Source organism: Trachypithecus francoisi, unplaced genomic scaffold (genome assembly GCF_009764315.1).
Source record: "Trachypithecus francoisi isolate TF-2019V2 unplaced genomic scaffold, Tfra_2.0 Lachesis_group1, whole genome shotgun sequence".
NCBI classification, from domain to species: Eukaryota; Metazoa; Chordata; class Mammalia; order Primates; family Cercopithecidae; genus Trachypithecus; species Trachypithecus francoisi.
The window spans coordinates 143,627,417-143,655,152 of NW_022681454.1; the positions used below are offsets into that span (position 1 = coordinate 143,627,417).

Below are 27,736 nucleotides of genomic sequence, written 5' to 3' on the forward strand. Positions count from 1 at the left end.
TTAAATCCTCTCAACAGCACTTACTTCTCTATTAATTTTTAATAAAATGAAAGAGAAAATAAAATACCACACTAAAAACTGATACATCTTTTGCATTTCTTTTAGTTATTAAGGCTGTTTTTCTAATAAACTGGCAAATGTTATTCCATGACAAATAAGAAATTACAATGAAATTTTGATCAATTTTGATGTGACATCTTTATGTTAAATATATTTTTACCTTTTTTGGAGAACTGAATATTGTGATAATCAACCTCATTTCAAATGCAAAAGAATAAAGTGATATTTACAATGCAATATAGAATGAGGTAAAAAGTAAAAACTCTAGAAAAAATTGTTTATATGAGATATTCGTTTTTGAAAATTATTTTTATTAATTTAGATAGTATTCAATTGATCATCACACATATAATTGTTTTTTATGTGTAGAATTTAAAATGCAGAAACATTAAATTTCTCATATATACTGAGTCACGCCACTCCACTATTGGTATATTTCTTTTTTTTTTCTGAAACAACATCTTTGGTTACTTAAGGAAAAACATTGTCACCATATTGAATATTATATTAGTTTCCTGGAGCTGTCATAATAAAGCAGTACAAACTGGGTGGCATAAATGACAGAAATTGATGGTCTCTCAGTTCTGGAGGCTGAAAGTTCAAACTCAAAGCATCAGGAGGGTTTATTCCTTCTGCGATCACATAAGTACTGGGGGTTAAGAGCTCGACACCTTTTAAGGGTTTACAATTCAACTCATAATAAATATGGCTGAAAAAGTTCTCTAAACTGAGAAAACAAAAGTACCACCAGTGGATAGGGTAGTTGTCCCATCTTACCTGTGGAGCTATAAGAGCTTCCAGCCCCCATATGAGAAGAAGGGCGAGGCACGGGGAGCGTGTGGGACTCATGTCAGGAGGCTGAGGGTTGGAGGTAGAAAGGCCCACCACGCCCAGCAAAGAAGTAACTCGAATCACAGACATGGTTACAAGTGAGGTGCACCTGGGAGCCCATGCCAATGGTGAACCCGAGATCAAAGCGGAGAGGAGACAGGGCCAAAGAAAAGCCATGTGTAGGGACAGTCATCAGAGGCTTCACAGCAGGAAGGTTTCATTTGAAAAAAAGAGATCTGGCTTCTATGATTGGGCCTAATGCCCAGATGACTGGCCATTCCCTTCACACATAGAGGGACAGGGCCTGGGCTTTGTGGGGTAGAATCCATCACTGGGAAAGCTGTCACAAGGCAATGGGTTTGCTCCAGAAGCCAGAACGTTCTCTGGTTTATGCACACGTCAGCCGGTTTTTTTTTTTTTTTTTTTTTTTTAATCGATGGGAGCAGAGTTCAGTTCACATGGTTGAGTTTGGTGGTCTCCTTTAACCAGTGAGGGAGCTATTGGAAGAGAGATCAAATCAAGGATGAAGTCTGATGTCTGGGAGATGGTGGATTCATGAATATGGAGTACATAGAGAGATACAGAGGGGAAAGTACAAGAGAAGGAAACCAGACTGACAACAGCAATGATGATGAAGGGGCTCAGAAGTTTATTGGTCAAACTTCCAGATAGATGAGTAGAGCAGAGCCAGAAACTCTACCCTAAACTAGTAGTTCACAGTGACTATGCTGATGCCCAGAGGTTTGTCCTGATCAGTTCTGAAATGTGTTGCAAGGAAATTCTTATAGCAATACACCATCAAAGTTTTTGAATGATTTACTTTTTAAAATATATAATGTTGATTTATCATTATCCACTTCAAAAAATTAATTACTCTGGTTTGTCTGATTTCCAGTGTGCTTTCTAGGTGGGGGAGAAAGGCTATAGAGCTATAGGTAGCACATAACCTTCAGCCTAGCTTACTCTGACCATAGCCAATAATTAGTGAGGGTGTTTACTTCTGCTTTGGGGGAGAGTGTTTGTCTAAATCTCAGAATTCTCGTAGGAGTATTATCTAAGTCAATGCAGACAAACGTATTTGCTGCTATAGCAGAAAAGGTTGAAACCATCACCATCATGTACAACATCAAGGCTCTGATGCTGGGCAGCTGGGAGATAAAACACAGGATATTAGAAGCCCACAGACATTGGGTGGTGACAGCATTACAGGGATTTTTGATGTTGATATTGCTCCTTGGCCTGGGTAGATACTGATGTGGTTTGAGGTCACCAAATATTTCTGCAGACAGAACCACGCTGAGGCACAGCCAGAGCACGAGTGTCTGTGTGCTCATGGCAGGGACATACAAGTCTTTCTGAAGTGGTTCTTTGGCAATGGAGCCTGTTTGGGGAATGCTCACAGAGATTTAGAAGATGTTTCTAGTTGTATGGAATTATTGCCTGGGATATGGCTCAAGTGGAACTGGGTGAGAGAGACGCTTTCAGGGTAGATTATCTTGGGGATAGCAATTCAGGCACCCCTGATGTCTAAGTGAATACTGTAAGGACTCTGTTACAGTATCTTTATGTGACTGAGTTTCTGAGATGTCTGTGATATGGTTTGGATCTGTGTCCCCTCCCAAATCTCATGTCGAATTTTAATCCTCAATATTGGAGGAGGGGTCTGGTGGCAGGTGATTGGATGATGGAGGCAGACTTCCCCCTTGCTGTTCACGTGATAGTGAGTGGGTTCTCATGATATCTGATTGTTGAAAGTGTGTAGCCGTTCCCCCTTAATTCTCTGTCTCCTGCTCCACTATGTGAAGATGTGCCTGCTTCCCCTTCACTTTCTGCCATGACTGTGAGTTTCCTGAAGCCTCTACAGCCGTGCTACCTATACAGTCTGTGGAACTGTGAGCCAATTGATCCTCTTTTCTTTATAAATTACCCAGTCTCAGGTAGTTCCTTATAGCAATGCGAGAACAGACTAATATAGTCTGTATGCTGTGTTCAATGCTGACAACCATAACTATTGTGCCTACTCCTTTGATATTTCTCTTCTTTTTTTTCCCCAACTTTTAAGTTCAGTGGTACCATGTGCAGGATGTGCAGGTTTGTTACATAGGTAAAAGCGTGCCATGGTGGTTTACTGTACAGATCATCCCATAGCACGGGTATTAAGCTCAGCATCCATTAGCTATTCTTCTTGATGCTATCCCCCACACTGTGTGTTGTTCCCCCTGATGTGTCCATGTATTCTCATCAGTCAGCTCCCACTTACAAGTGAGAACATGTGGTATTTGGTTTTCTGTTCCTGCATTAGTTTGCCGAGGATAATGGCTTCCAACTCCATCTATGCCCCTGCAAGGGACATGATCTCGTTCCTTTGTATGGCTGCATAGTATTCCATGGACACCTCTGTTTTATTGGCTGGTTATTCTTCACACTAAGTTACTAAGTTAGCCTGGCAGGAGCTTTCAAGAAACTTGAGTGAAGGAAATTAGGAGTGCAGGACTGAATCAGGGAGCTCATGCTTTGAGTAGTAGATCCCAGTCCCAAGACCCATGACCAGGTATTGAGTCTTTGGTCCAGATGGAAACACTAGGAAACTGTGTCAGTTAAGTGGTCTACTATTTCCTTCTGGGTTTAGTCTTCAGTAATAATAATCATGGTATCCTGAAACAGTTTACAACCTTGCACAGTAAGTAAAACACTATTGTGGACCTGCAATGCAGGCATTCTACATCAGTTAGCTTTAAAAAGCTGTATATTTTTATTTTTTATATCAAAAATATGTTGCACATCTAGTATAATGAAATAATGCAGAAATATATAAAGGAAAAAGTAAAATACATGCACTTTTTCTATATTAAAGAAATAGAAATGGAGTTTTTGAAAGACTGTTGTAACAGTAAATTGAGGGATATGTGTGTCTTCAAAAATGTTAAAACAGAAGTTTTTACTGAAGCACAAATACATAAGATACCACATTCCAAAGGGACACTTTAGACCATTGTGTGAAATTTTCAGACATTGCCAAACACCATTAACAGAACTCCTGAAATCCCTCATTCACAATAAGGGCATATAAGTGTTGGAGACTGTATTAGTCAAAGTCATATTTACTAGAGTGGTAGTAAATAGACCCTGAAACTTCAGGGGTCACATAAAGTAACTTTCTTGTTCACATAAAGTCCACTGAGGGTTGGGTGGCTCTGTAGGCTAGCTCCCCTCCAAATGGTCATTCAGGGATCCAGGTTGTTTCCATCTTGTGGTTTCACCACCTCAACACAAGTTTTCCATGGTTGCCATGGCAAAATAGATACAGCATGGACAACTCACATCCACTCCTCCATGCTTCAAACTGGAAGTGACTGATTATAGCTTACTGGCCAGAATTAGCATTTTTATAATGACAGACACATAGCACTCAATAAATTGTAGCTCTTACCATTATGGTTATTGGAAAACAACATTTTGAATAACTGGAAAAGAGTTCATCATGTGTAGTTACCATGATTAATTAACTATTAACCTGCTGTAGGACATTTCTATTGTGTCCTTTGTTGTTGTTGTTATTATGATTATGATTATGATTATGATTATTTAGAATCAGGGCTTTACTCTGTCATCCAGGCTGGAGTGCAGTGGGATGATCATGGCTCACTGTAGCTTCAACATCCTGGGCTCAAGAGATCCTTCTGCCTCAGTCCCCTCCTGTATCTGGGACTACAGGCACGTGCCACCATATCTGACTAATTTATTTTTTGTAGAGACAGAGTCTCACTATGTTGTCCAGGCTGGTCTTGAACTCCTGGCCTCAAGCAATACTCCCACCTAAACCTCCCAAAGTGCTGAGATTACAGGCATGAGCCAATGTGCCCAGCCATGTGTCCTTTTTTCACACTTACAAATAATACATATTCAAAGACAAAATATGTCTTTATAGAAATCCTTGTCTTCATATCTGATTACTTTTTAGAAGTGGAATAGCAGGGATAAAGAATGTGGACATTTTTAAGACTCTTGATACATATGCCAAATTGTATGTTAGAAATGTCAGACTAATTTATCCTATCACCAGCAATTAAGAAGCATACTTATCAAAACTTCACAAGTATTAAATGCTATGTTAAACAAATAGACAACTTTGATTCCTCCACATTTGAATTTGATGCATATAGTCACTCACATTGTTATAATTATCAGAAAACAAATTTGACTCTTCCACTGAAATGCAAGCCCCCTAATCAAGGGGCCATAAATATCTTTTTCAGCTAGTATTCCCAGCACTTAGCCCAGTGCCTTGCATACAGTAGGAACACAGTAAACATGTGTTTAAAAATTACAGTTGAAAAGTGGCATATCTTAAGTGCTTAGATTAGTGCTTTTAAAATTATCAATGTTGGTTTTTTTCTCATGTTTTCCACTGGCTGAATTTCTTGAAATTGTCTCTTAATTCATTTACCTATTTTTCTACTGGTACGTTAGTTGTTTTTCTCACCAATTTGTAAATGTTCTTCATATAATAATAATATTAATCCATTATCATATTTGTTTCAAATATTTCTCAACTTTTGTTAACTTTAATTATATGAGGTCTTTAATAAATCTGTTTACAGTTATGTGTCAAATCTCTCAATTTTTGTTTCTCATAGAGGAAATTCCCTTCCTCTAGCCTCATGTTTCCTTGAGGGGACTTCCTCTCTCCTTCATTCTTCACTTCTCATCAAGGGAAGAGGCAGGCCATATGTGACTGGTGAAATTCTCTACTTCCATCTTCTCTGGACTCAGTTCTCAAGGAGGGTGATCCTTGAACTCCATGAGGAAGCTCACAGGAGCAGGCATTGAGCCTGTAAGAGAGCCTGAACTTGACCAGTCTGCCAGTAGCTAGGTGTTTAAGATTAATTCTGGGGGAGAATAGAGACTCTGATTAGAACACATTAAAGCTCTATTCTCTAATCAGCCTTAACAATTATAATCTGTCTGACTCCTTTGTTTCTTATGAATTTGTTTTATACTTGGAGCAGAGAGGATATAATTATCCCTCAATAAACCATATCGTTTTCCCTTGTGCTTTACTCAAATTGTTTTTGTTTTGAAGGTCTTTCTCATGTAAAATTGCATAAATATTTGCCCATATTTTCTACTTGTTTTTCATAGCTTATTTAAAAGTTTCTCATAAAATTTATTTTTAAAATAAGAGATGTAATCAACATTACTGTAAAATGGTAAATATTAAAAATGAAGAGAAAAATTAAAATCATACTGAATTTTATACTATGTAGCTTCTACTTCCAAAATTACTAATGTGCATTTTTTTCAAACTTAACTTTCTGTTTAATTGATTTAATTGTTTACTGTCAATTTTTTACATCAGGATTTCTCTATTCTTGAACTTTTAATTTTGACTTATCTCTTGTTGGGCTCCAGAATATGATATACAGAAACTGTATTGATAGTGCAGTTTCTGAACCTTGCATATCTTAGAATGTTTTCCTGTTGTTTCACCCAGGAACAAGAACTTAGCTCTATAGCCCTCAATTCTCAACTGTACAGCATTTAAACTCTCTTTTCTCTCCCCTCAAACTTCATAGACTCTACTTCTTTTTACCTTCTGGCATTTATTGTTGCAAAGGAGAAAGCTGAATACTTGTCTAATTTTTAATCCAATGCAGGTGATCTGTGCTTTCTCCTTGGATACAGGTAGGAGTCTCTCTTTATTTGAATATTCAAAAAATTCCCAAGGATTTATCTAGCTATGAATATCTCTTTATTAATTGTGACTGGAGCATGAAACGCTATTTTAATGTGCATATTCAGAATTTTGGCGGGTGTGAGGAACAAGAAAGCATTCTTAAAATATAATTGATTATTGCCTCATTTCCAATTATTGTGTATTCTTCCTCAGGAACTTCCATATTTATCATCTTCTCTCATTGTTTTCATTTCTTAGTCCTTCCCTTGCAATTTGAGATCGTTATTCAAGTTTGTCCTCAACATCACAGACTCAATTTTTCATTATGTCAATTTCACTCTTTTTCTACTCTGTATCTTAATTATCCCAAGACATTGTATTGAATGCCTTCCTGATTTTATCTGGTACTCATTCTCATATCATCTGGCTCTATTCTTATGCCTTTCTGGTTTCTACTCATGTCTTTATGAAGATACAAAGCAGTTTTCTAAAACTACCACTTTAGCAAGTTTGTTCTTTTTCTCAAGTTAAGCCTCTGGATTAAGGCCTCCGTTACGGAATAGTCTTATTTATTATCTCAGAAGTTTTCTTCTTTGCAGGCTTCTTCTGAGCATTCTACCACTCAAGTCTTGCCCCTACTCCACATCTAGGAGGACACTGACCACCAACAGGCATCACTCCCCTAAATCCTCTAGAAGTACCCCTCCTAAATACTTAGTTTTTCCTTCATCTCCTACATCCCTCAGGAGGATGCTCTTTAGTCCTGGTATTCAAAGGCAAGCAGAGTGGACAGTCTCCCCTTGGTTCTACTCACTGACCATGTGATGTTGGTGGAATCCTCTTCTGCTAACTAAAGGTGGGTGGTAGTTGGTAAAAATTCTTGTGTTTACCAGGCATTCTTCTAGGGCTGACGTTCGTTCTTCTCTTACTTTAACCCACTAGTTCTCTTCTACTTTGGTCAGTTCTTGAAACCATCTAGTCTTAGGGGTGAAGCTTCCTTTGAAGCTTACAGACTTACTCATGGTCCCCTCTTTGTCCTCATTATTAAAGGACAGGACTTTTGTGGTCATAATATAACCAAAATCTCTTTAGGTTAACAGCACTCCTTATGCATAATTTGAAGACCTGAGAGGTAGGGGTTAACACATCCAGAACTGATCCCCTGCAGGCCAGCTTCGCAGAAAAGAAAAGGGACGCTAGCAAAGCTCTATAGAAACTAGTTAGGCTCACTGCTCAAGGCACTCAGTCGTGACCTAGTGCAAAGGCTTGGACCCCAGTCTCTCTCTTCTGACAGGGGAGAGGTTGGTGTTCCCCAAACTATGATTGCCTATGTGGCAAATCTTACTATTTGTATGCCATGCCCTATGACTACAACCATAAGGCCTCTCCCCTTGGTCCCTCTCTCCCTCCCTGCCGCTCCCTGCTGATCATGCAGGGGAGGGGCTGATGTTACATCAAATCATGAATACTGAACTGTACCAAGGCTTTGCCATGTCATATTGCTATTGCATCTGGCTTCTAATCATACAGCATCTGATGACAGGATAGTGGGATACCAGCACCCTGCTATTGCTCCTGCCTCTGCAAGTTCTCACAAAGCAATGCGGCTCCCAGTTGGTCTGCTGTGAGTGCTGCTTACCAAGTTACCTTGCTAGCATGGCAATTGTTTCAGTAAATGGAATATCCATCTAGGCACATATCGTGGCCTTCCAGAAGCAAGTTAGGAAAGCAGAGATAGATTAAAAACTCAAAGAGAGATTTTAGTAGCAGTCTTGTTGTCAACCTTTGGGAGTTGGTGACTATTAGTAGGAAAGACCCTTGGAAAACTGAGGAGTGGGAGACCTACAGGGTTAAGACTCAGTGATAGAATTTATTGTATTTTTAGTGAGAGTAAAAGAAGTTGCCAAGGATGGGATGGATACTGTACTGAGAAGAAAGCTGAACCACTTCTTCATAACACTCATGGAAAGATAAAACAAAAGCACATAGTGCCATGATCACTGAAGAATGGGTAGAGGAGATATTAGGGAAAGGTACTGACCGTCAGCAAACAGGGATAAGTGGGCTCCCAATTCTAACTCCTCTATATGAGATCAAAATCGGAAAGGGGACAGTCCCTTACAGTGGTGGCCTCCTCCAGAAGTCTGTTGTTGGGTCTGCCTTCCACTGCTGGGTGTTTCAAGGGAGAGCTGGTAGTTATTCCAATGTGTCTTCACAATACTGTGCTGCTCCTGGTGCCTTCTGAGCTCCCGGCAATTTATAGAGATACACTATCTAGCGTCTGTCCAAAAACTGTCAACAATAAATCTTAGGATCCGAACTGAGCAAGCTAGTCAGGACAATTGTTTCTTTCTTCAGAAGTCCCCCAGTCATTGGAAGAACTTGGAATTAATGCTGTAGATTATTGTTAGCCTTGACTCCAACTCTGTACTAAAGTCATACAGAAGGGTCTTCCAAACCAGAAAATGTGCACTTTCTACGTTATTCTTACAATGGTCTCCCCTGCGTTGTCTGCAGTGAATATACTCAGTAACTTGGGGTTGTCACCAATCATCTATCATCCAGGAAGACATCTAATTGTCCTCCGGGTTTCCCACAGCAAAGTCAATATCTAGACTCAAAGCTAATGGGTTGAAATGGAATGGGCTGCTGATGAAGTGGGAGATAATACTTACAAGCCACCCACTGGAATTGGGAGAAGGGAAAGGACTAAAATGTGGACTGAAATGAAGGATTAACTTGTCCAAGACTGATCTCTCCAGTCTAGCCCCCCACAAAGGCTGGCCTCCTGCACAGTCCATGTAAACCATCTAGTCTCAGTGCTTAAGTCCATTAATTTGATCAAAAGCAAGGCTTGAACTTAGCTCATCATGGGGAAGAGGAGAGAGGAAAGTGCTGGTGCTGCCTCAACTATGAATGCTGCTGTGGTAAACCCTACTGCTAGTTTGCATGCCCCCCAAAACTCACCAATAAAGCTGCAACTGCAAGGCTTGGACCCCAGTCCCTCATCATGCCAGAGAAGGGACTGGTGGTGTATCCAACCACTAATGCTGACCTGGCAGGATGGGATTGAAATGAAGGCTGTGCCACTCATCTTGCTATTGTTCCCCGGCCTCAGATCATACCAAAGGAGGAGCTGGTGTTTCCCTAGTCATGTCTGCCCCCAACAGACCTCTGTGTGCAGCTTTAGAATGAATCAGAGCATCTCCTATTGATCCAGTGTCTGAGAGCTTTCTCCAGTGCCCCACAGGCACAGTGAGAATGCTGCTTGCCCATTTGTCCTGTTGCATAATAAAATCCTTACAAATAAAGTCACAATTCTAAAAGAAGATACAGCTGATTTGTTCCAAGTGTTTTTCAGTTGATGACTACTCCAAGCCAGCCACCGCAAGTAAAGATCTGAAGATATTTGACCTGAAGAATGAGACTGCCAGCCCTTGAGCCAAAGGGAACTAGGCTGCGCTGTACCCCAGAGACCCATTTTTAGCAGCAGTGGGGACTTGAACCTATCTACTGTTCATGACTCTGGCCAGGGGGCTCTGCGTGGTGTTCTGGTCATATTTACACCAGTGGGATGAACATGACCCCTGACTAAAGCCGTGTGCCCAGTCTCTGTGGCTCTGGCTTCTGCTCATGTTCCTCATTTGCTCCATGGTTCTCTGAGTGTGCTGGAGCCCTGCCCAGGACTATAGCCAGCTTGGCTGGGCCCTGACAACCTGCCCGTTGCCATCTGCCGGCTAATGTCCCACTTTAGCATGAATGAGGGCACCCCTGGTATCAGGATGCTGCCACCTGCCCCTGGGCACAGCTGCCACCTAGCTGTTGCTGCATGGCCTCCATTCGCTTGTCTGGACCAATCAGATCAGATATGTGGAAGCTGGGCCACCATCACCTCAGAGGGAACACTTCAGCCAGGTAAGTCCCCACTCCACTCTAGCCACATATTCTTGAAACTCCTAGTTTACTTTTTTAGGTTGAAAATTCTATCCCCTATTACAGAAGCTTCGCAGATAATTTTCACCCTCACTAGGTACATCAAACACTCAAAGTTAATCTCCAGAGTTTTCATCAACATTGACTTAGTTGTTTTATCTGTTAGGCAATTAAGATATGGTTCTAGGGTTTATGAACTATTTAAGGGCATAGAAAAATATTTTAGATCTGACAGAAACTAGTTCCAAAACAAAATAACACACTCTCAAATGATCTCAAAAACAAATGCCTTTATAATTATTCATAACCCAAACTTTTTACTTATGAAATATGAGTGCATTTCATCATCCAGTAGGGTGGGACATCTAAACTCGAGCAAGTCAAGGATGTGAGAGTGTAATCTCATGGCAGACCCTCCCTAACTGCTCACATTTTCCAACCTCATCGTTTCCCTCAGTCGCTGTGTGGCTGCCACCAAATGGTAGGTGTGATCATAGTGGCATGGGTACTAACCACAGGGCCCATAGGCAGAGTATTTGTTGAATGAACGGGTGCATAGATGAATGAATAAACAAATTAAGCAATGTATAAATCCTACAATAGAAATATTTTAAGATATTTTTAAAAATCAGAATGAGAGGGGAATGGGGAGTTGTTGCTTAAGGAGTAAAGAGTTCCAGTTTTGCAAGGTGAGGAAGTTCTGAAGATTGGTTGTGCAACCAAGCGAATATACTTAACACTGCTAAATATAATTAGAAATGATGAAGATGTCTATGTTTTATGTTACATTTTTCACCACCATAAAAAATTTAAAAATCAAACCAAATTTTTTAAAATTAGAAATAAAATTTACAGAAAAATTCAAAATACACTTATTACAGCTATCTGAATTTCACTGCAGCAACTCTTCAGTTTTCATCAACATAGCCCTGACTTCTTCAGTCCTATTTTCATAAAATATGTATTATTTATTCTGTGACTTCTTTTGGGGGAGGTCAGTAAGTGACAGTTCCATTTGACAGTCCAGATAGAATTTGATGGCGTAATTATAAAAATAAAATAAAAACAATTTTACTTTCAATTTTATATAAGGAAGAACTTAACCCTTTTGTATAATTTGAAAAACAAAACTTGACTTTTGGCAACAGGCTAGAAATTTTCAACAAATTTGAAATAACTTCTCAATTTATAGTAAGCCATATCTCCTCAGTGTGTACATTTATAATCACCTAGAGTCTCCACACTCAGAAATAACTACTGTTAACGTGTTAGTGTATGATATATGCACAATACAAATATATTTTACATTGTGTTTTATATCTTATTTTTCTATTTAATGTATCAGGAGCATTTTCTGAAATTAACACATATTCATGGTTTCCTGTGTTAATCTGGAATAAAATCCAAAGTCCTCACCTTGGCCTACAAGCCCCAGTGTGATCTATCCTAAGCCTCCCTGTGTAACTTCAGCTTCTTCTACTTCCCACCTTCCACTCGCTGTGTTCCATTCACACAGGCCTTCTTGCTGGTCCTTAGGCATGATCAGCATGCACTTGCCTCAGGGCCTTTGCACTTATTGCATCCCCGCTCTGGAACCCTTTTCTTCAGATTTTCACAAGGGCTACTCCCTCATTTCACTGCTGTGTCACCTTATAATAGGTAAGCACCTTATATAAAGTGATAACCATTGTGTATCTCCTTGCTCTACTTTATTACGTATTGTAGGACTTAACATGACTTAATATAACATTACATAACTATTGATTGTTAAGACCTGGTTTTCCTAGAAGAATGTAAGCTCTACAAGGGCAGAGACTTTGTCTTGTTCATTATTCTATCCCCTGATACCAGGTTGTAAAGCATCATTTGTTGAATGAACCAATGACTTTTGCTTTAACCTATTTCATGACTGCACAGAACTCTGTTGCATGGATGTTGCTAAATACATTTAGCTAATTCCCTTTTCTGGGATACTATAGCTGGCACTGCAGTGGAATACTTAAATATGTTCTCTTAAATACAGTAGTTTTCCATTGTTTTATCCGAGTTAATTACACTGAGTGCAGTAGCTTCCTAGCCATGCACCTTCCTCTTTTCCCTCCTCCCACAGTTTGTATTACAGACAGACTAATATCCCACTCCTTTCCTTGCCCTCCATGTACAGAAGCTTAAGTCCAAGCTCTGACTGCTGGTATGTCCCTATTCTACCTTCCCACTGTGGTTTCCCAGGGTGGGAGGAGGGGGGAGGATCACGAAAAATAACTAATGGGTACTAGGCTTAATACCTGGGTGAGGAAATAATCTATACCGCAAACCCCATGACACAAGTTTACCTATGTAACAAACCTGCATATGTACCCCTGACTTAAAATAAAAGTTAAAAAAATAATTTAACTATTCCAAAAAACACCCCACACTTCCCACTGGATGCAGGTTGTCCTTCTTATCAGTTGCTCTAATTATGCTTTAGTGTATATTGTTCCCTTTTCACAGAATATATTCCTGTTCATTTACAAGCCTAAATTCCACCCATCTTCCAAGTCCCTTGCCAGTCCCTCCTGATTGCATCGTGCCTTCCTTGAATCTAGTCTGCATGATCTCTCGTCTCCCTAAGTTTTTCTAATACTCCCTATGTCTAGCACGCATGATGGCTTCTGACCATGTTCAGGCACCTCATGAACTTTAGCTACAATCACATGAACTGCAACTTCCTGAAGCACTTTCAAAGTCCTATGCAGTCCTAGTCACAAAATAACAAATATTTTTAAAATTGAGCAGTTTCACCAAAGTCAAAACTTTTATGCAAAATGAGATAGTGTTTTGAGGGAAGAAATGGCATTATCCAAGATCAAATCTTTTCATCTTTCCCTATATTTTCTTTGCATATTATCTACACACTATTCTGCCATAAAGAATTTTCCATTCTTAAATTCCTATTTGCAATCCTTGATCGACCACTATACAAAATCTATTTCTGACAATTTTGTTGTTGTTTTAGATTTTGGTTTGTCTTAACATTATTAAGTATGAAGTTATTTTTAAATGAGTATTTCATTCAGGAATTATTTTAAAAATCATGGTAAGGCCGGGCGTGGTGGCTCAAGCCTGTAATCCCAGCACTTTGGGAGGCCGAGACGGGCAGATCACGAGGTCAGGAGATCGAGACCATCCTGGCTAACATGGTGAAATCCCGTCTCTACTAAAAAAAATACAAAAAACTAGCCGGGGTGGTGGCAGGCGCCTGTAGTCCCAGCTACTCGGGAGGCTGAGGCAGGAGAATGGCGTGGACCTGGGAGGCGGAGCTTGCAGTGAGCTGAGATTCGGCCACTGCACTCCAGCCTGGGTGACAGAGCGAGACTCCATCTCAAAAAAAAAAAAAAAAAAAAACCATGATGAGGTGGTATGTGAGTTATATAGATATTTCTTGGTTTTCATATAAGGGGCATGGGGCAGTATGAAAATCATAACGTATACCTTTCATTCTTTCATCCTGTGTGTGGAGGGGTCAGGGAGGATGCTTTCTCTTAGTGAGGATGTTACCTGGTAGGAACTGTAGGTTGAGCACTCAGGCAGAAGCATGAGCAAGGGATTCTGCAAAAAATATTCTGCAAGGAATACTGAAGCTAGGTCCACAAGTCACATGGTTTTGTTTTTTGATCTCAATAATATACATGATTATGCTGAAATCTCAGGTCTTTTTCTCCACCACCATGTGTTTTTCGGTTGGGTGATCTCAGGATCCACCAAAACACAACCAAGACATCCCGGCAAATGCCCACTCACCATCTTCCTCGTAGAGAAGACCCATATGCATGTGTGCCTCAGCTTCTTTCTTCCCACAGTCAATTTTGATCAGCTGAGCAATCTTAAAACATCGTTTATAGAAGTGGTTCCTTACCCACTTGTCTTCAGAGTTATTGAAGTAACAGGCCAGAGCATACAAGTTGTTATATACATCTTCGAAGGATTCTTCAAAGAGAGAAAAGCGCCATGAATGGCATTAGAAAGATGTCTCATGGCATACCCTTTAGAATGGCAAACCAATATCATGTCATTTATTTCCTACTTTTCCTTAAAGATGTGATTAACAATTTTAAAAATTGGGTCTAAAAGCAAAAATTAATTTATTTTAACTATTAATTTAATTACATTAATTAAGGGATGTGCAGATGACTAAAGCAACAAAAGGCTTTCTGAAAACTTACAACATGTAGGAAATTCACACTATTTGGTTGAAACAGGAGGCTTTAAGATATAGGACAGGACAATACCTACTAGCAACGTGCTCAGCGCTTTTGGAAGAAAGGAGTATATGGTACCATTGAGCACTTTTCCCACTGGAGGTTTGAAAGTACTTAGAGATTCTAGAGATGGCAATGTTTCTCAGCCACGGCAAAAGATAATGTAAATGAAGAAAACAGAATGGATATGAAAATACCAAGGTATTTCATATCACAAAAAATGTCACGGGCCTGATAGATACAACAAATGATGATCAGAATGACCCTATAAGCTCCATATGCTTTCAAGCAATGTTTCTAGCAATATTAATTTCTAGCAATGTTAAGAAAGAGTAGACTCCTATGCTTCTGCTTTCTATGGGTATTTTTTTGCTGGGAATGCATAAATACTAGTCATTTTTATTCAGAAAGTTGTTGATTAAACTCTTATAGGTTTTTTTTAAAAGGGTATCTAACCTATATGTACATAAAAAGTGTGTTCATCAATTGTGAATCAGTCTTATAAACCCCACCTTCAACAAATATATCTGTGTGCTGATAAATCATGCCTCAGTCCTGTAAACTCTATTCTAATGGTGAATACGAACAAATTAATAATATTTATGTCTTTTGTATTTATGCTGAAAGCATAGTTATATTATAAAATGCAGTGGTCTCTGGGTTACCCTTCCAATAATTTTTTAATAACAACCATTATCTATTAGAATTCACTGATATTAATTGTTCACTACTACCAGAGGAATCAACCCACACATTCCTGAAGAGATTACAATTATGAAAAATATTGCCCAGTAGGACACCTATAAGATTAGAACCAAAACTCAGAAAAAATTAAACAGGTTGATTACAACAAAGGGTCGTTTTGCAGAACTGTAAATAAGTCACCCCAATGTTTCAAAAGAAATTTCTAAAACCGATACTATTCCTTTACATATACTTCTTCAAAATTCTTTAAAATGGAAACTAAGATTTATATGAAAATAAATTTAGTAACTAGAAAACAAAATAAAAGGTCGTCCTATCCTGGAAGTCGCTGGGGATTCTGGAGAGCCATTCTGCTTTTCGAGGACACTCACACTAGGTGACAGCTCAGGTGAAAATAGAGAGTGACCTAAGTTATTTATTTTATGCAAATACTCCCACCTCAGAACTACTTCTGGGCTTTGTCTTTCCATTATGAACTTCCTACATAATGTGAATACAACACTAAAGTCTGTTTTGTAATATTTCATATTCTTGGTTATGTTTACTGATTAGAGAGTTATTGCTTTTAAAAGCCAGTAAGTAAAACATTTGGTATTTTCCACTTTAATAAAAAGTATATATATAATTAAAAATACATGTAGTCCTGAAACAATTTTTTTATATTTTAGTAATTAAATCTTAATGTAAAAATATTTGCAACATTTTGTAAGGTTTTTTTGTTTTGTTTTGTTTTGTTTTTAGGAATGAGTTAGATAAGCTACCAAGATTACATATTTAAAGACTACTTGTCAGCTATTTTTCTATGAAAAAAAGGATGGTTTTCCAGAATATTAAATATAAAAGAATATATTCAAGTTTCAAATCTTTGGGCAATCCAAATACATGTCTTGTGCCCTTTACAAAGGCTACAAGTAGCCTCCTCTCCTTGCTTATAGACAACTTCCTTGAATTGTCAGCAGGTATATTCAGAAGATGAAAATCAATTTTATTGTGGGTTTCTTATGCTATTTAAAAAGACGATTCTACAATAAAATAAATTTGGGAAACATTTTTGCTAATTTCCTTTTTCAGTAAACCACACAATAAACATCAGCATGCTAAATGCTCTGATTAGTCCTGCAATACATCAACCTGCTTAACCTCAATGTTAGTTCACCTGGTATTTCTCAAGCTTATTTTGCCAGAAAATTGTTTTGTTTTGCTTTACATCAAATCTGTAAATATCTGTGGAATTTTGCTTTAGTAGAACATAATTTGTGTATCTTAAACATTATTAGAAAAAAATTGCTGCTCAACCCTTAATAAATTTAAAAGTCAAGTGTAAATAATGTTTGAATTATCTATTGATTCTCTTACCCATTACCATTATTGTTATCTCTTCCCTAACCCCATGGGACAAAAGGCTCAAATCAGATGTCACAGATGGCACAGCAATGATTCATGACAATGGATAATATTTTAAAAATGTATCAAGGACAAAGACACACTTTAACAATGGAAAATAACTCCAAAAGAAATGATTGACTTACTTTAAACACACCTTTGCTATAAAACAGCAAGTGATGTTTTGTAAAGTAATTTAAATAACTCTAGGTTACTGCTCTGTAAGTCTCAAGAGACAGAACTGACCTGAGATGACTATTGTTAGTGCCATAGCTTTGATGAAATGAACTTCACTGTGACCCTAGAGTGATGGTCCTTCCAATGAGAAGCAACGAGAATGCTCAGTTATATGCTATCTCAGGAAAATTGTCTCCAACCCCACAACCATATGGAATGGAACTTTAAGATACTATTAACATTTCTATATTCTAGGCATACATATACATTTTAAGATTTAGGATTCATTCAAGTTAATAAGAGTGAATGTGCATATCTCATTTTCTGATACATTCCTAATTCAAACCACAATTTTCCTCCAGTAAAGTTCATGTGTTGAATGTGGAAAAAAAATTATAACAATTTTTGAAAGAGGGCCACACAAATGTTTACATGTCCTTCAGCTGAAGTTTTTCCAGTAATATTTTTGTAATAATTTTAATTTTCTATATTTCAACCACACAAAAGTCACTTAATTTTGTGGGAGATAATCCTACAGAAGACACATTGGCTATTATAACATTGGACTTTGGGCCAGGTCCAGTGGCTCATGCCTGTAATCCCAGGTTTTTGGGAGACCAAGATAGGTGAATCGCTTGAGGTCAGGAGTTCAAGACCAGCCTGGCCAACATGGTGAAACTCCGTCTCTACCAAAAATACAAAAATTAGCTTGGCATGGTGGTTTGTGCCTGTAGTCCCAGCTACTCGGGAGGCTGAGGCAGGAAAATCGCTTGAACCTGGAAGGTGGGAGGTTGCAGTGAGCTGAGATGGCACCACTGCACTCCAGCCTGGTTGACAAAGCAAGAGTCTGTCTCAAAACAAAACAAAAAGTTGGACTTTGTTAACTTTTGGATTGGAGAAACATTTTTACTTATACATATATTAACTTTTCTTTAAGAAATATTATAAATTAAAATGTTTTCTACCCAGAAATAGACTATTTGGCATTTTAGGTTCTTTATAAATTTAAAAAAGCTTTCTGACAAGCTGGCTCACATCTATGACACCTTATGACAAATGACATATTTAGCTTATATTTACACTATCTCCAATGAAAGCCTCAATTTAAACAATGAATATGATAAAATTCAACTGAATAAAACAGCTAATGAGCAAATATTATCTTAATTAGTTCTACTTTCAGTTTTAATATCACTTTTGAATTTGGGGCTAATACTAGAATGTAGGTTGTTTTATTTTGTTTGTTTTGTTTTGAGATGGAGTCTCACTCTTGTCACCCAGGCTGGAGCGCAATGGCGTGATCTCAGCTCACTGTAACCTTTGTCTCTCGGGTTCAAGCAATTCTCCTGCCTCAACCTTCTGAGTAGCTGGGATTACAGGCGTCTGCCACCATGCCTGGTTAATTTTTTTGTATTTTTAGTAGAGATGGGGTTTCACCATGTTGGCCAGGCTGGTCTCGAACTCCTGACCTCAGGTGATCCACCTGCCTCGGCCTCCCAAAGTGCTGGAATTACAGGTGTGAGCCACCAAGCCCAGCCAAAATGGAGGTTTTTCACAGTAGCACTTTTTATTTACAAAAGTTAATTTCTCGAGAAATTATAATAAATCAGATTTTAAATACTTTTAAAATAATAATAAATAATACATATTTTACCAAAATACTTTTTTTCACATCCATCCTGCAATGAAACCCTTTTCATAATATAAATAACCACCTCCTATCCCGCTCCTGCCACACACACACCCTAGTTCATTTGTTTTGTTGTTCACATTTTTGTGTGTCTCATATTCATAAGTCAGGTCAAAACCTGATGAGAAATATGTATTGGCTCCAACATATACAGACTCTTCTAATGTTGTTTACATGACTCCTTAAATTTTCTCCATGGTACCATTGGGTAACAAAAAGTTGCTAATACTCTATTTTCTCATAGAAAAGCCTGAAATGACTTGTAGACATTGTAATGTTGAGGCCTGAGTTTTTCTTGTTGAATCCTGTGGTATTTTCCCCAAAAAATGTGGAGAAAAGAATAATTTAGAATACCAAATTTACATGCCAAATTCTAGGATTTCCTTTTTATCTTTGATTATAGATGACTAGTTAAAATGACCAGTTCCTAATATGTAACTAAGAAATATTTATGACAACAATATCAGTAAAATTAGTGTAGAGATAAAAATATGTACTACTTGGAATGTATATTAACTTTCTGGAAAATTTTGAAATTCAAAAAATTTATTAGAAATGATATCATGGAAAATATAAAATTAACAATTTTATTTGCAATAGTGAATTGCAGGTTTTTTTAATGTCTTTTTACTATTTACAAAGATAAATTCTCCAATTCAAATCAGTAGGACTTCCTGACCCAAACTTCAAAGTCCACTATCTAAACTTAGGAAAATCAGTGTGATTTTCAAGTTATAGTACTCTTTGAAAGTATCTCCTCTGTGAAAGTCAATGTTCAGATTACATATACAGAAAAGCTGTAGAAAGGTTTAAACCTAATGATAGGAACTATGTTACTTCATGGGGAAGTTCTGGAGATGTTATTAGGTGCTATGTGTTGTCTTCCCTGGCTCGGAAGGACATCACCAGGATGCTTCCGTGTCTGGGCAGCCTCGTGATCCAACATTCCCTATTCTTAATTCCATAAAGATGCTTAATTGACTGGGTTGAAGTGTGTTAAGTCGTCTTAATGTTTCAAATTCATATATGAAATGATCTGGAATCTTCCCCCAGAAGCTCACTGTTCTGACTCCTTTTGTGCTCTGCCCACAGTCCCACCACTTACCTTTTCTCTCAGCGTCCTCAGCCCTGGTCAGGTAATGGTAGAGGTAATCCAGTTTATCAGGCTGCTCCTCCAGGGGCTTCTGCAGCCAGAAGAGGGACCTGACTCTCGCAGCCTCCCTCAGGGCATCCCACTGCTCCATCAGAGCGAAGAGCTCGGTGAAGGACTTATGATAACCATCTCGCAGCATGTCCACACAGATGTTCTTCTTGTAGGAGTTCCTATAACTGGGAATATGAATCAAAACACTCACAGATTTATGTTAATCCTTTCAGTCTACATAGAGTTTTAATTCTCTAATAATTAAAGGTTGAATCATGTTGCCTTTTTTCCCACAGTGAAAGCACTGAAAACTATCAAAAGATCTTTGCCTCAAACACTTATAATTGAACAACTTCTGTTTAATGAAAGATGCCAGGAGCTATCTAAATACAGTAATTTTAATGAAATTACATTATAAACATATCAGTTCCAGAGCTGAGCTCCATTTTATAAGGACAAATAAGCTAGTTGACTGATAAATGTTCAAAAATACTTGATACATCAGCCTCCCACCAAAAAAAAAAATAAAAATAAAAATTGCCATTTAATATCAAAACAATATTCTCTCTATATTAGTAGTTTCACTGTATGTTACAGAAGTTCATCATTCTTTCATTCTTGCAGAAAATATTTATTGAAATCTATTACTAACTATATATTTTCAAATTATTTTCAGCTAGAATTAAGTTAATGATTAATAATTCTATTCTAACTTCAATAATCAAATGCAAGAAGATAAAGTGACAAACAAATATTCCTTTTAGTCATGCGACAAAGAGGTTCTGAGTTTCCTACTAAGTGCTAGGCACTGTTCTAGACCAAATAGATTCCATGCCCTTGTGACGCTTGCATTCTAGGGGCAGAACAAGACTAACAAATAAGGAAGCAAACGAGAAATAATTTCAAATGATGAAAATTTCTAGAAAGGAAATAAACAGAATTGTGAGGTAATAGCTGTGTAGTGGCTATTATTCCATTAAAAGAACAATTAGATGCCAAAAGATATAGCTTTATACTAATTATGTTATATTCTTTTAAAAAAATAGGACAAAAGACATGATGTGATACTACTGGCAATAAAAATTCACCGTGGAGTGGAAACAGCCCAGACCACCAAGATTGAGCCCAGTTTTGCCTCACCTCCCTAGGTCTCCAGTCTTCTCATCTCTAAGTTGTGTATACTAGTATATGCTACGTACACCATGGAATTCCTCTAGGAACCAAATGAAATTAGGTATGTGAGAATACTCTGGGAAATGTGAAATCTCACTGCTGCTTCTCAATTCCTCATTATGCATTAGATTCACCTACAGAGTTCAAAAAACAAAGAACAAAACAAAATGACTAGACTTGCATCTGCCAAGAATTTCTTATCCAGTGGATCAGCTTAGGTAGAGAACAAACAAATAAGAAGTGGCAAGCAGGAGAGTGGTGAGACAGGAAGTTTAGAAAACAGGCAGGTCCCAGATCATGAAGAGACCTTACTGTAAAAACAACAATGAGAAGTCTGGACTGCAAGCTAGGAGGGAGGTAGAGCTATTGGAGATCAGAGTCAGGGAACTGACATGACGAGACTGCATTTTACAAAAGTCCTCTAGAAGAAGTGTCCCAGCTGAATTGCAACCTTCTCCTATCTGGCAGTCAGGTTGTTATAGAACTAGTCCATAAAGAGAATAAAGAGACCACATGGATCCTAGGTCAAAAGATCAAAAGCCAACATTTAGCATGAGAATAAGATATATTTGAAATGGGGAAGAGAAAAGGAATAGTGGTTGTTACTTATTCCTGTCCTCCAATTGCGACAGAGGAGGAGAGTATGGAGAAAGGCAGCGAGATGCTTGGAGGGCCATGTTCTCTTTCTCTTCCTCACTCCAGTCAAATGGAGGAGCCCGGAGAGTAAAAAAGTCAATATCCTGTGAAATGTAGTGGGAGCCAAGAGTAGAAAAACATTCACATCCTTCTTCCCATCTAGGGTTCTTGAAGGCAGGGAGGACTACCAACATCCCTCTCCCCACCTCCCTATACACAAGGGCATGCAAAGGCAGCAAAAGTCACTGCATAGCATTTCTAGGCAGAGGACAACAAGAACTCTCCCTGTAATTGCCCACAGCCCTGAATGGTATAGGAGAAGGGACTTAATATTCCACTGGGCTCCATGTGTAGCCCAGAAGTTACTGGGAGGAGAGGGCTGATATGTCTGTCACAATGGCATCTGGCCATAGCAAGGAGATGTATGCTAACGACTGTTCATGGGCTGCCCACTGGGGACTGACGTAAGACACAGCTAAAACTGAAATGAGAAGTACTGGGGCACTCCTGAAGGGTTCAGGTCAGCATATTTCCAGAGCTGACAGAACAAAGATGGATCAAGTACATCAGAGATTGACACATGTAAAGGACCTCATAAGCTAGGAATGCATTCAGCTAGTAAGTAAAAGAAACTTGTCTCACAGTGCTGTGAAAAATGGAGGTTTCTAATTTTCTTGCCTAAAGGCAGGCAGCTGAGGGCCTTGGTTCAGTGGCCTGGCAAGTTCAAGGCCATGTCTCTGGGGTTATCTTGACTTTCCCTCCTTCTGGTCCCTTACTGGTTGCTACAGGGCTGCTACAGCTTCAGACATGATGTCCACTTTCAAGACAGGAAGAAAAGGGAAAGTGCGGTGGCACTGGCATTCCTTATGGGAAAAACAGCAACCACTAGCAGATTTCCACTTGTTTATTGGCCAGAACCCTGTCACAGCCCCACTCCTCAACTTGGTGCCAGGAGTCTGGAAAAACAAATACCCTGCCTGCTCTTGGGCATGTTGCTGCCCCCAAACAAAACTAGAGTTATGTCTGCAAAGACAGAGGAAGGAATGGATACTGGACAGACAAATGCAGTGACAATTACAAAGTCCTAGAAGTCAGGGGTGTCCAGTCTTTTGGCTTCTATGGGTCACATTGGAAGAAGAGCCTTGGGCCACACATAAAATACACTAAAACAAACAATAGCTGATGAGCTTAAAAAATCATTTAAAAATCTCATAACCTTTTTAAGAAAGTTTATGAATTTGTGTTGGGCCACATTCAAAGCTATCCTGGGCCGTCTGTGGCCCACGGGCATTGGGTTGGACAACATTGTTCCAGGTCAAGATCTGAAAATAAATGCTGTTACCCCAGGGGGTTACCAGATAAAATGTAGGATGCCCAGATAAGTTTTAACATCAGATAAACAATGAATGTATTTTTTTATTAGCAGTTATGTCCCAAATATTGCATAGAACATACTTATTCTAAACAGAGTTTCTTGTTTTTGAAACGCAGACTGAACTGTATGCTCTGTATTTCTATTTGCTAAATCTAGTAACTCTCCTCCTCTGAAGCCCCCAGTAGTGCAATGCTGTTTCTGTGTAGGAAAATAGGGTGAGGGGAAGAAGTTTTAGAATCTTGAACAACTTGAAAAACTGCCGAATTGGACTGACTTTACCTGAGAGTGACAAGATTGGATTTTTACACTAGGGAGGATCAAGGCTCAGGGCCAGGAATTAAAATTAAGTTATAAAAAAATAAAGACTTTCAATTTAGCATTCTCAAGTCTGTGAGTCAGAAATTCACACCTGATCCAAGAGAAGCAACGGGAGAAGGGTAAAACCAGGAGCAGGAAGAACGGATGGGAGACTGGTGGTCACGGAAAGGAGAGGTACTGGGGGTGGAACCAGGGTAAAGCTGGAGGGATGGAAAGAAGTAGGTGAATTCAAAACATTTTAAGGAGACAAAAATATGGATTACTTGGTGATTCAAAGATATATCAAGGGTGAAGGAAAGGGAGGAGCAAGGATAACAACCAGATTTGGGGATTGGCTAATGGGTAATCAGTAATTTGCTAAAGAGGGGAACACGAAAGGATGAACAGGTTTGGGGAAAGAAAATGAGTTAAGGTTCAGATAACTGGAGGTTCAGAAGCCTGACGGGACCTCCATGTGTTACCCCAGAAGGCAGTTTGGGGGGTGACATAGGAGGCCTGAGAGGACAAGGGGTTGGAATCTTGCCTCACATAAGCAATGCCACCTTTGCATGTGTATGCATTGGTGGCCGGCCAGTCCTCCTAGGAGTGAAGAAAACATTTGGGGGCAAAAATGAAGAAAATTATAAATAGATACAAATGTAAACATTGACCATAAATGATACAAATAAATGCTAGATAGGGCAGTTAGAAGGCCATCTCAGTTCTAATCCCAACAGGGTCAGAAATCCAGAAAAATCACTCTCTGGGCCTCATTCCCCCACCCCCAGAAGATGAAGGTGCTTTTGCTGGATTTGGTCCACCCAGCATCTAGCTCCACGTCCACAGGAGGCACACTCTAAAAGTATTTCAGAAATAACCTTCCCCACATTGTGTGTAGTTTTGGTGGCATGGAAATTCAGGGACTCCCTAGCCAAGGAGTGGGTTATTGACCCAAATTAGGCCAACTGGTCTCTCTCCCAAAATTCTGAAACCTGAGGCAAGCAACACAAAGGTGTAGGAGGTTGCTGGCGCTCAATCAATTCTGGCAGAATTTTGACAAGACTGTCTCATAGTTCCTGCTACCTATGTCCATTCGAGAGGGCCGGGTCTGGTCTTTTTCTTCTGATCTGGGTTCTCCTCTAAATTCCACTACATCCTTTCAATAAAATCATTTCCACTTGATTTAGCCAGAATCCGTTTCTGCTGTCTGTGACCAAAGAACACTAAGTGATTCAGAAGGGATTGGACAATCATTATTTTCACACCGTCTTTCAGCCTCAAACATCCATGATATATAACTAATATCAATTTTTAAAATTTCCAGTACATTTTTTAAAAAGATCATTCTTTACAGGTGATGTTACAAATAGAAATGTATTTAAATATGCATATAGAACTATGCTGGTATCGTCTCTGCTTTTTACACACATGCACACATACCTATGCACACCAATATGCTATTGTTTAAGCCTCATTGCTAGCATTTGAGAGCAAGAAAGGACAATTATAGTGGTTTAATGAATTGGTTCCTATCTAAACCTTCATAGTTAATGCGAATTATTTCTTTTAACCAGAAAATCTTCATTTGTTAAAATAAACTGGCTATCTAAAAAAAAAGAATGTCAATCTCTACCATTATATTTGAATTTCTCAGGTTTTAAATTTCATAACAGAGAACCATAGCCAAAGTTCACTTGCTGTATGAAAGAATTGTTTTAAACACAAATAGAAATATAAACAAAACTCAGATTTATTTGTTTAATCATTATTTCATTTGGCCATAAACTTTTTAGCCTTTGATTTCATTTACACATTAAAAAAACTTTTATGAATATTAGTCTAAATTAAAAGATGCTGTTTTTAAGCATCGGAAAAAGAAAAATCTTCTTGAACCGATGCCACGATACTGGATGAAAATAGAGAACTCTGGTCAAATTTATGGAGAGATTTAATACTATAAAATATGAGGAGAGTTCATCTGACAGGAAAAAAATGTGCCATTCACAGAAGCAAAATCGTGGACATGCTGAATGTATCCTAAGGAAGATCTTTGACACTGCAGATACCTGGGGCTGCAATGGGATAAGGGATGCAGCTTGAGAATGCATTTGAGAATGAAATTAAGTAGTCAAGCATTTCATATAGGTTTTATTGCCATTTAAGGGCATTATTCATTCAATGGAGATGCTGTTAACTGTTCTGAATTCACATCAAAATCTCCCTTAAAAAATGCAGAGATAAAAAAAATCTAGAAACTGACAGAAAGCAGAGCTGAACAATATGGCATAACTCCACAGCAGGTGAATATGTAGAGATGCTGGGAAACGGATAATTTACTGCAAAACAGCCATGGAGATATTACAGTGTTTTAAAATTCTGCCTTAAACTATTTTGAATAGCTACTATTTATAGAGCACCCACAATGTGTCAGGCACTGTGTAGACATCATTTCTAACTGGCACAATAACTGTATAAAGTACTACTTCAATTTTTACAAATTAAAAAACCTGTCTTCAGTGAGGTTGTGAATTGCCCAAAGCCATACAAGTTATTAATAGTAAATGGCAGAGTTAGAATTCACATCCAGCTCCCTCTGGTTGCACATTGTGAATTCTTCCCATTTCCCTCCATTGCTTCCTATTATATCATGTATTGTTGCTTTTTCTTCTTCTCTTCCTCCTCCATACAACGTTCTGTTTATTTGCATTGATTAGGAATTTGATATTGTTTGACAATTATGATACAACCTTTCAATTGGAAAGCCATTCTCTTTTTCCATGGCAATCCATGTTTAGGTTGGGTATTAGACAGAGATCAGTATCATTTTGTGACTCCCCCAGAGAATCCTTCCCTTTAACAGGAGACAGCAGACAGCCAGCAGCATCCAGGAAGAGCAAATTAAATAGATATGGTTCCCACTCGAGGCTGTAAAGTCTAACAGGAAAAACACTGACAAAGACAAACATTTGAAAGGATAAAAAGCATATACTTCTACAAATATAAAACAAGATGAATAGATGCAATGAATAGAAATTACAGTTTATTTTACTCTCTCTGTACCTAAACTAATACATCTAATAACTAATATAAAACCCCCTAAGTAGGTCTTTCTATTAGTTATTAGGTGAATTTTTAAAATCAAAGACATTATCTTCTATTCAATCATATGACTGATAAATTTAACATGTTTTTTTCATAGGATAAACTGAATTATGGAATCAACATGAAGCTTTACATTCAGTGAAATATTTCAAAAGCAGTTCAATAAAAAATACTTTAAAACAAGATCATAAAATTTTCATTTAATCTGACAAAGATAAAGTCAAAAGATATGTAATATCTAATCAAAAGTCAGGATAATACTTTTATTTCATTAAGTTAATATTTAAAAGTCACAAGTGGGTTATCTATGTGTCAGTTATAACAGTTTTACATTCATATGGTAGGGATAAATGTTATTGGAATCACCTACGGGATAATTACATTGACTTAAATTAATACTTCAATAGCTTCAGTTAATATAATTCCTTGGAATAAAGTGAATCACTATTCTTACCTATCTTTTTCAGTGTAGGTAGATATTATGTATACTGTAATTAGAATGAAAAAACTCATTTCTTGACATACATACATACTAACTGATAAAAATTGCATGAGTTGTTTATGTTTTATAGTTTTTGGTAAAAATGCTATTTTTTCCCAAAAGCTAACATAATAATAGAGCATTTTCCTAGCCATATAAATGTACAAAGAGAGAGAAGTCAAAAAGACAAAAAATTTGACACTGTTTAAAATGACTTTTTACTTTAAAGCCATATAGAATTACAATGAAAACTGAAAGCATTTTTCTTAATTTTACACACTTAGATTGTTCACAATTATTAGTCATAGTATTGATTAGTAATGATTAAGAATTGGACTACCAAGAGTCATATATGTATTTTTTGTAAGAAACATTAGGGAATTAAGATTTTTAGAATTCTTAATTTATTTTCCATGTACTTCAAAATATAGCAAGAAAGAAGTTTCAATATAAAAAGGTCTTTAAAGTTAAAGGCTTTCCAATGAGTTGACTGGTCTCTGGGGGCATCTACTGGAAATGTGGCAAACTGCAGTTACATCATGTAAATTTGATAACTTTCATTATCCATCCTAATATAGATATTATTTTAATTGATATGCAAATAAGGTGACACTCAAAGAAGATAAATGTAAAGTTATGCATGGTATTCTATCTCATCCATCTGGAACAGCAAAACATGTAGCTGTCTATGAGATGAGTTAACAAAGATTCAACTGTTAAAAATGTAAATAAGGGAGGTGGCATATCATAGATTAACAGTTTTCATAGCATCCAATTCTTATTTTTGGAAAAATTAGAAAAATATTTTATACTTAAACATTCACATGTTTA

The 27,736-nt window shown here is 37.9% G+C and overlaps 1 protein-coding gene across 1 annotated transcript in view; it reads right to left on the reverse strand.

Annotated features, from left to right (window-relative positions):
• TTC29 (tetratricopeptide repeat domain 29) overlaps positions 1-27,736 on the reverse strand; it is a 258,577-nt gene that overhangs the window by 201,987 nt on the left and 28,854 nt on the right. The window contains 2 exon segments of the mRNA XM_033215424.1: positions 14,285-14,470; positions 19,803-20,026. Of these exon segments, the coding sequence (XP_033071315.1) occupies positions 14,285-14,470; positions 19,803-20,026 (410 nt within the window).